Source organism: Electrona antarctica (genome assembly GCF_951216825.1).
Source record: "Electrona antarctica genome assembly, chromosome: 6".
Classification (NCBI taxonomy): Eukaryota; Metazoa; Chordata; class Actinopteri; order Myctophiformes; family Myctophidae; genus Electrona; species Electrona antarctica.
Window position 1 is genome coordinate 7229762 of NC_136811.1, and position 10000 is coordinate 7239761.

Genomic DNA, 10000 nt, shown 5'->3' on the forward strand with positions numbered 1-10000 from the left:
TGAGATTATATATTTGGGTTATTGATTTGTTTGCAAAGGCTATATTGTCGTCCAACCCCCGGTGTGGTCGAGTAATTGTTATTAATAGTAGTAGGATAATCGACTTAGATTTTGGTCAGTCATGTACACCCCTAGTTAACCCATTTACGCCTGATTTAGAAAAGCGCTATGTAGCTTGTAGATCTGCTAATTGTCAATAGCTAAAGTATAACATAATGCATATTGCAAATTGAACCCCTTTTGGTGTTTTAAGCATTATGTTATATATTGAAAATAGCAGATCTACAAGCTCATAGCGCTACGAGCTATTTTTGAAAATTCTTGAAAATGTTTGAATGTCTTTGAATGTATAATCTTTCAGAGCGAACATTTTAACTCAAATCTTTGGGGTCCTTGCCATGAAATATTGAGCACCACTGATAGAGAAACATATAGGTATTCAGAAAACTGTCAGGATTTAGAAGACATTTTTTTTAAATTTCGACGTCAGGCCTACATTTTGGGCGGGAACCCCTTTTGGTGTTAGCATTATGTTATGCTTTAGCTATTGAAAAATAGCAGATCTACAAGCTCGTAGCGCGCCACTCGAGCTTGTAGATCTGCTATTTTTGAAAAATCGAAGAACGACTGACATAGAAACATAGCTTTTTAAAAAAAAAAACTGTCAGGATTGAGAAGACTTTTTTTTAAATGCCGACGTCGGGCCTAAATGGGTTAATCCATTGAGACCTGGAACGCATCCATGTCACGTTAGCGTTTAACCACATTAACCATTAACCCATTTTGGGCGGGAACCCCTTTTGGTGTTTTAAACATTATGTTATAATTTAGCTATTGAAAAATAGCAGATCTACAAGTTCATAGCGCGCCACCGAGTGGCGCGCTATGAACTTGTAGGTCTGCTATTTTTGAAAAATCGTTAAAATGTGCCTCAAATCTTTCCGAAAATTGTCATGATTTAGAAAACTTATTTTTTTTAATTCCGACGTCGGGCGTAAATGGGTTAATGAGCACAGCCCTCTGGTGTACTATTGCGTAAGTGAACGTTCACCACCACTCACCACTGGAACACGGTGATGGCGTTTCCGTCGACGATGAGCTTGTCGCCCTCGTAGGAGACGTCGCCGTTGTGGCGCCCGTGGGTGGAGTCATACTTGAACATGTAGACCTGCGAGGAGGAGGGCGGGGTTTATAAAAGGATAGAGACTGAACTGGCGTGAAGCTCCGCCCCACCAGCTATTCATGTCAGTGGAAGTTGCTCAGTGGCGTTTTGAAGCACCCGGAAGACTGCCGGAAGTACCGTCTCAGAACGTCTACTTCCGCATTTGACCGCCAAATTTTGGTGGTCAAATGCGGAAGTGCAACCGAGCGCTCAATGTTAAAGCCCAGCTGCACGGGGTTTCCCGGTCATGAATCCACGGGTCCGCCTGTAGTCCCTCCTCCTACCACTAGGGCCCAGAGCTTCAACGTTGAATAGCCTCACTGGCCCCTTGGTCTGGAGCAGGGTGTGTGGGCGTAGGTTTGTGTGTGTGTGTGTGTGTGTGTGCGCGTGAAATAGCGTGAAAGGAGCCCATGAGGGCGAAATGCGAAATGTTTTTTGGTAGCCGTACAGCTAGCCGGTTGGAAAAAAATACGGATTCAGCCTTTAACCTTTGCTTTTATGAAATATCCAAAGATCAGGTGTTCTGGAAAAGTTTGATGTATTCTATTGCTAGTTTAACCACTTCAAATACTCATTTATAAAACGCATAACTAATATCCAAACAAGCTTACAACGGCGTCACACTTGTAGCTTTTAGACTTTGTAGATTTTCAATGACTTCCATAGACGTCAGAATCAGTCAGAATCAGTCGTGGCGACTGAGAACTTCAATCCATGCGTGCGTGTGTGCCGTGCGTGCGTGCGTGTGTGCATGCTATTCTCACCATGTACTGCACGTCAATGAAGGGGTCGTTAATGGCCACAACTTTGATGCCTTTCTGGATACAAGCCCTCAGAACGAGACGGCCAATACGGCCGAAGCTGGAAGGAGAGAGAGAGAGAGAGAGAGAGAGAGAGAGAGAGAGAGAGAGAGAGAGAGAGAGAGAGAGAGAGAGAGAGACAGTCACTCCGTTGTATTTACTCTTTACTTATTTATCTAGCTTGTTTTTTTGTCTATATTATTCAACAATTTTGGTTTAATCTAATACGATATCAATGGCAGTTTATACAGTGTGGCCCCGCGCCGTTAAGTGCCTTGCAAACAGGGAGCGAGGAAGGCACACGTTGTTTCCTGGATCAACGACAGGTCTGCTACAGGTCTGCTAACACAGGGGGTTCTCAACCCGTGGGTCGCGACCCCTCGGGGGGTCGCCAAATTATTTTAGGGGGTCCCCAAATTATTTTCAAAAAAAAAAAAAAAAAAAAGATTTTTTCAAAAATTTTATTTTCACGATTTTTCAAAAATAGCAGACCTACAAGCTCGTAGCGCGCCACTCGGTGGCGCGCTATGAGCTTGTAGATCTGCTATTTTTCAATAGCTAAATTATAACAATGCTTAAAACACCAAAAGGGGTTCCCGCCCAAAATGGTTTAAGGTTATTGTAGCAGTCAATTTATATTGGGGGTCGAGAGGGGGCGGGGCGGGGGTCCCGAGACATTGCCAAAGCATTTCCGGGGGTCCCCGGCCAAAAACGTTGAGAACCCCTGTGCTAACAGGTCTGCTCAAGAGGGGCGCGACAACGCAACGTACTGTAGAATACGCTTGCGTGGTCGCACCGCGACTTCTCCGAGCCAAAAAACGCAGGTCTCATTGGAAATGAACTTTAGGCGCGTTTTATCGCTCCCCGTTTGCAAGGCCCTTTACAGGTATAGTCACGTCGTCAGGCATTTAGCGATTAAGTCTATATAGGTAAGCTTTGGGATGAGATTAAGCTCAAGGTTAAGATGTGTGTATAGCCTGCTATCCTCACTGCCCCAGCCTGTGTCACGTCTGGTTCTAGAGGGGGTTTAGGGTGAGTGTAAACTGCCCCAGCCTGTGTCACGTCTGGTTCTAGAGGGGGTTTAGGGTGAGTGTAAACTGCCCCAGCCTGTGTCACGTCTGGTTCTAGAGGGGGTTTAGGGTGAGTGTAAACTGCCCCCAGCCTGTGTCAGGTCTGGTTCTAGAGGGGGTTTAGGGTGAGTGTAAACTGCCCCAGCCTGTGTCAGGTCTGGTTCTAGAGGGGGTTTAGGGTGAGTGTAAACTGCCCCAGCCTGTGTCACGTCTGGTTCTAGAGGGGGTTTAGGGTGAGTGTAAACTGCCCCCAGCCTGTGTCACGTCTGGTTCTAGAGGGGGTTTAGGGTGAGTGTAAACTGCCCCAGCCTGTGTCACGTCTGGTTCTAGAGGGGGTTTAGGGTGAGTGTAAACTGCCCCAGCCTGTGTCACGTCTGGTTCTAGAGGGGGTTTAGGGTGAGTGTAAACTGCCCCCAGCCTGTGTCACGTCTGGTTCTAGAGGGGGTTTAGGGTGAGTGTAAACTGCCCCAGCCTGTGTCACGTCTGGTTCTAGAGGGGGTTTAGGGTGAGTGTAAACTGCCCCCAGCCTGTGTCACGTCTGGTTCTAGAGGGGGTTTAGGGTGAGTGTAAACTGCCCCCAGCCTGTGTCACGTCTGGTTCTAGAGGGGGTTTAGGGTGAGTGTAAACTGCCCCCAGCCTGTGTCACGTCTGGTTCTAGAGGGGGTTAGGGTGAGTGTAAACTGCCCCAGCCTGTGTCACGTCTGGTTCTAGAGGGGGTTAGGGTGAGTGTAAACTGCCCCAGCCTGTGTCACGTCTGGTTCTAGAGGGGGTTTAGGGTGAGTGTAAACTGCCCCAGCCTGTGTCACGTCTGGTTCTAGAGGGGGTTAGGGTGAGTGTAAACTGCCCCAGCCTGTGTCACGTCTGGTTCTAGAGGGGGTTTAGGGTGAGTGTAAACTGCCCCAGCCTGTGTCACGTCTGGTTCTAGAGGGGGTTTAGGGTGAGTGTAAACTGCCCCAGCCTGTGTCACGTCTGGTTCTAGAGGGGGTTTAGGGTGAGTGTAAACTGCCCCAGCCTGTGTCACGTCTGGTTCCAGAGGGGGTTTAGGGTGAGTGTAAACTGCCCCAGCCTGTGTCACGTCTGGTTCTAGAGGGGGTTTAGGGTGAGTGTAAACTGCCCCAGCCTGTGTCACGTCTGGTTCTAGAGGGGGTTTAGGGTGAGTGTAAACTGCCCCAGCCTGTGTCACGTCTGGTTCTAGAGGGGGTTTAGGGTGAGTGTAAACTGCCCCAGCCTGTGTCACGTCTGGTTCTAGAGGGGGTTTAGGGTGAGTGTAAACTGCCCCAGCCTGTGTCACGTCTGGTTCTAGAGGGGGTTTAGGGTGAGTGTAAACTGCCCCAGCCTGTGTCACGTCTGGTTCTAGAGGGGGTTAGGGTGAGTGTAAACTGCCCCAGCCTGTGTCAGGTCTGGTTCTAGAGGGGGTTTAGGGTGTGTGTAAACTGCCCCAGCCTGTGTCACGTCTGGTTCTAGAGGGGGTTTAGGGTGAGTGTAAACTGCCCCAGCCTGTGTCACGTCTGGTTCTAGAGGGGGTTTAGGGTGAGTGTAAACTGCCCCAGCCTGTGTCAGGTCTGGTTCTAGAGGGGGTTTAGGGTGTGTGTAAACTGCCCCAGCCTGTGTCAGGTCTGGTTCTAGAGGGGGTTAGGGTGAGTGTAAACTGCCCCAGCCTGTGTCAGGTCTGGTTCTAGAGGGGGTTTAGGGTGTGTGTAAACTGCCCCAGCCTGTGTCACGTCTGGTTCTAGAGGGGGTTTAGGGTGAGTGTAAACTGCCCCAGCCTGTGTCACGTCTGGTTCTAGAGGGGGTTTAGGGTGAGTGTAAACTGCCCCAGCCTGTGTCACGTCTGGTTCTAGAGGGGGTTAGGGTGAGTGTAAACTGCCCCAGCCTGTGTCACGTCTGGTTCTAGAGGGGGGTTAGGGTGAGTGTAAACTGCCCCAGCCTGTGTCACGTCTGGTTCAAGAGGGGGGTTAGGGTGAGTGTAAACTGCCCCAGCCTGTGTCACGTCTGGTTCTAGAGGGGGTTTAGGGTGAGTGTAAACTGCCCCAGCCTGTGTCAGGTCTGGTTCTAGAGGGGGTTTAGGGTGAGTGTTAACTGCCCCAGCCTGTGTCACGTCTGGTTCTAGAGGGGGTTTAGGGCGAGTGTAAACTGCCCCAGCCTGTGTCATGTCTGGTTCTAGAGGGGGTTTAGGGTGAGTGTAAACTGCCCCAGCCTGTGTCACGTCTGGTTCTAGAGGGGGTTTAGGGTGAGTGTAAACTGCCCCAGCCTGTGTCATGTCTGGTTCTAGAGGGGGTTTAGGGTGAGTGTAAACTGCCCCAGCCTGTGTCACGTCTGGTTCTAGAGGGGGTTTAGGGTGAGTGTAAACTGCCCCAGCCTGTGTCACGTCTGGTTCTAGAGGGGGTTTAGGGTGAGTGTAAACTGCCCCCAGCCTGTGTCACGTCTGGTTCTAGAGGGGGTTTAGGGTGAGTGTAAACTGCCCCCAGCCTGTGTCACGTCTGGTTCTAGAGGGGGTTTAGGGTGAGTGTAAACTGCCCCAACCATGTGTGATTTCTGATCTAGAGAGGCGGGTTCCGGCGAGTACAAGGCAGTACTCCTATTGGTTCACTGATCTGAGCACCCGCCCCCCCCTCCCCCCGGTAGAAAACAGCGGAGAACACCGACGCCAGCACATTTGGAGTGACGCCCCTCTGTAAGCACCGTTATTGGTTAGCGAAATACAAGTTGACTCCCACTTTTCTATGCCAATAAAATAATAAAGCCTAAATAAAATGCACCCTATTTTAATCTCTGAGGGTGTGTGTGTGTGCGTGCGTGCGTGTGTGCATGCGTGTGCGTGCGTGTGCGTGTCTTACCCGTTGATTCCAACACAGAGTTCAGGCATGGTTGCTGTAGGGTTGTGTATGTGAGTGATTCACCTGTTAACAACAAGAAGACAGAACAACGCACCAGGCGGTCAAAACACTGACAACAATGACGGCTCAGACCGAAGGTTGTATCCACAACACCAAATGTTCATTATTGTTACATCCTGTGTATACATATACACACAGACGGTATACCATTTTAACCACTTAACCCATTTTGACCTGAGATCAGATTCTAAAAAATGTCTTCTACATCCTGACAGTCTTCTGAAAAAGCTATGTTTAAAAGAAAATAGCAGACCTACAAGCTCGTAGCGCGCCACCGAGTGGCGCGCTATGAGCTTGTAGATCTGCTATTTTTCAATAGCTAACATGCTAACACCAAAAGGGGTTCCCGCCCAAAATGGGTTAACCACCAAAGCCCCTATATACCTCGTCATACATACATACGACAAATAAGCAAGAATATCATATCTACAACGACGTGTTGGGAGCTTGTATATTGACATTCAATGACCCTCATGAAAGTCTTGTGTGTTTTAGAGACCGTTTGTCAACAGGTTCCCGATTCCCTTAGCCAGCAGCCATCTCACAGGGGCTCCACTGACTGCGTCGCATTTGGACGTCCGTAAGGGTTCATTTGGTTTCATTTTACGCCCTCGAGAGTTCCATAAAACTGTTGTTAAACATCTGCATTACTTAGTTCATTTACAAGAAGTCTATACTTTGGGTCTGAGAGGCTAAATGTCATCAAATTGGTGGTCCGTGGCTCAAATTCCAAACAAATATGAAAAAGGTTGAAATCCACTGGATTTGAGGATGGGCTAAGTCTTGAGGCCGAGTTGCCTTGTTGACACGTTTATGTGGGCTTTCCCATTGCTATAAAAGCTGGGAGAACTTGTTATTCTGGAGTCACAGCTGCAGCATCCACGGATTGTGTTTTAAGTTTGACTCCCGTTTACTCATATTATTTTGAAGTCTGAACTCTTGTCGTGCCTCATTTTATATATATATTCTGTTCTTGGGCAGCAGGGTGAGGAGGTACAGTATGAGGTAGTTATTTGGGCCCCGAGTCTGAAGCAAAGAGCGAGCCTTGTTTTAACCCATTTTGGGGCGAGAACCCCCTTTGGTGTTATACTTTAGCTATTGAAAAATAGCAGATCTACAAGCTCATAGTGCGGCACCGAGTGCCGCGCTACGAGCTTGTAGGTCTGCTATTTTCGAAAAATCCTGAAAACGCAAATCTTTGAAATATACCGTATATTCTTTCAGAGCGAAAGTTTTTAACTCACATCTTTGCTTCTGGTGGGGGGAGGGGGGGGGTCCCTGAAACTACATATTTTCAGATGGGGGCTCGGCGGGCAATTACATATATCTTTGGGGCTCCTTGACATGAAAATGTTTGAGAACCACTGACACAGAAACATGGGGTTTTTCAAGAAAACTGTCAGGATTTAGAAGACATTTTGTAGAATCGACCTCAGGTCTACAACGGGTTTTAAATAAGCGGAGACAGCCACATGCTCCTGCCAGCTGAATACGTCCAGAGAGCTTCATTAGACACACCCAGAAGGGTCCTTTTTTTTTAATACCTCCAGTGTTCCCAGGATTATGCTGGGCAGGAAGCCACATTCCTCGGGTTCGTAAACTTCATAATAATAATAATAATTTAATAATAATAATAATAATAATATGCAGTGTGTGTGTGTGTGTGTGTGTGTGTGTGTGTGTGTATTTGTAAAAGTCTGCCAAGAAGACTGATATTCCTGCCGCAAGCCACAACCTGCTGTACGATTTTTCTTTCTTCAATTCTTCTCTACTTTAGAGCTATGCCCTCTCCTCTCCTCTCCTCTCCTCTCCTCTCCTCTCCTCTCCTCTCCTCTCCTCTCCTCGATCCATGCCAAGCAGCAGGTCTAAGCAGTGCCACTGACGAACAGATAAGACATTCCACAATGTCCCAGGTTTTTTTTTTATATCTGATCTAGCACATAGTCATACCGGGCCGCATATCCACCATTCCACCCACCGTCCGTCCAGGCTATGGGACCGCAACTACAGACCCCCACCCCAGAGAGGCCATGGCAGAAATGCTAAATAAACAGCTTCCTTGTGTGAGAAAAGTGAAAGATGTGCGTCCGCACTCCCTGCATGCTTGCAGGAGATGCCAACATACAATCAATGTACAAGTTCAGATTACTGGTCAACCCACAAAAACGGTGTGATCTACAAGCTATACGAGCTTGTAGATCTGCTATTTTTTTTAAAATCGTGAATACGTGGTGCAAATCTTTCAATATATACAATTTCAGAGCGAACGTGTTTAACTCAAATCTTTGCTTCTGTGGGGGTCCCTGGAACAATATATCTTCAGATGGGGGTCCGGCGGCCAAATACAGATCATTCTGGGGGTCCTTGACATGAAAAAGCTAGGTTGAGCACCACTGACATAGAAAACATAGGGTTTTTCAGAAAACTGCTTGGATTTAGAAGGCATTTTGTAGAATCGTCCGCAGGTCTGAAATGGGTTACACAGCACAGGGAACGGGTTAACCCATTTTGGGCGGGAACCCCTTTAGGTGTTTTAAACATTATGTTATAATTTAGCTATTTAAAATAAAGGCAAAAGCCACAAAAAAAACCATAAAAGAAAATAATAATAATAATTTAGCTATTGAAAAATAGCAGACCTACAAGCTCGTAGCACGCCACCGAGTGGCGCGCTACGAGCTTGTAGGTCTGCTATTTTTGAAAAATCGTGAAAATATTTCAGAAAACTGGAGGATTTAGAAGATTTTTTTTTTTTAATTTCGACGTCAGGCCTAAACGGGTTAACAGAAATACTCTCCTTCCTTTCACAGAACGGAGCAGGAATCGACGGCGGTGAAACAATACTGAAAGAAAAACAGCATTTTGATTGACGCTTCACTGCGTCACTGGAGCGCTAAAAACAAAGTTGAAGCCAGTTCAACTTATTTATTTTTCTGGGGGGGGGGGGGGGGGGGTAGAGCATCACGGCTATATATCAAGAATGGGCATCACTTTGCAGCTTCGTGTATAGCCTATCGCTTCGTCAACGCTGGCATGAACACGGCGTTAGACTTTAAGCTGATTGGTAGATTAATACGGCAAGGAGATTGAAACCACAACACTTCTGGCGCCATCTCAATGGTCGCCAAGGACTTATTTAACTTCTTTTTCATGATGTCCTGGAGCGCCAAGGACGTGTTTTTCGTGTTTTATAACATGGTAAAAAAAAAATATATATATATATATATATATATATATATTTTTTAAGTTTTTTTTTTAGACTTTTTTTTTTGAAAAAAATAAAAATATATAAAATAAAATAAAAGATATATGGTGGCGGTCTGGGACTTTTGGCGCCCCCTGGTGGCGGTGAATGAGTTAACACCCTGAGCGGCATAAACAGGGGTCTCCGTCCTAATAGTAACGCTCGACGCTCAGTACAGAGATTAATAAAAGGACGGAACGTTATTGATATCAAAACCGAGCGCATCGCTCCACAGGCTGGGAAATGCTTTGTAGTTTCCGAGTTATTTAACTTAAACGCCCAATGCATTCTCAATGGCAATAGCACAAACTTTGGCATGCTACTAGTCCTACATACTTACACCTAGAAACCCCATTCAAACCTATTTAGGTTCATCTTACGGTGGACATGTTTGCCTGAAAAGGAATCTTTGAAATGTTTCATCGTTTTAGATATATAGTGCTTTCAAATTTGAAATGGGGCTCAATGGCAGGTTATGGCACGTCAACAAAGCACTTTCACCTAGAAACTCCATTCACACGTTTTATAATTCAGCTTACTGTGGAGACACATGCTGGAACTTTTTTACTTTGAAATGTTTTGTAGTTTCTGAGTTATTTAACTTAAACGCCCAATGCATTCTCAATGGCAATAGCACAAACTTTGGCATGCTACTAGTCCTACATACTTACACCTAGAAACCCCATTCAAACCTATTTAGGTTAATCTTACGGTGGACATGTTTGCCTGAAAAGGAATCTTTGAAATGTTTCATCGTTTTAGAAATATAGTGCTTTCAAATTTGAAATGGGGCTCAATGGCAGGTTATGGCACGTCAACAAAGCACT

The 10000-nt window shown here is 46.5% G+C and overlaps 1 protein-coding gene across 1 annotated transcript in view; it reads right to left on the bottom strand.

Annotated features, from left to right (window-relative positions):
* The window catches only part of gapdhs (glyceraldehyde-3-phosphate dehydrogenase, spermatogenic), a 13725-nt gene extending 7799 nt beyond the window's left edge, over nt 1-5926 (bottom strand). The window contains 4 exon segments of the mRNA XM_079504756.1: nt 1052-1063; nt 1066-1168; nt 1927-2023; nt 5870-5926. Of these exon segments, the coding sequence (XP_079360882.1) occupies nt 1052-1063; nt 1066-1168; nt 1927-2023; nt 5870-5898 (241 nt within the window). The 5' untranslated portion in view covers nt 5899-5926.
* Nucleotides 5927-10000: the final 4074 nt, after the last annotated feature.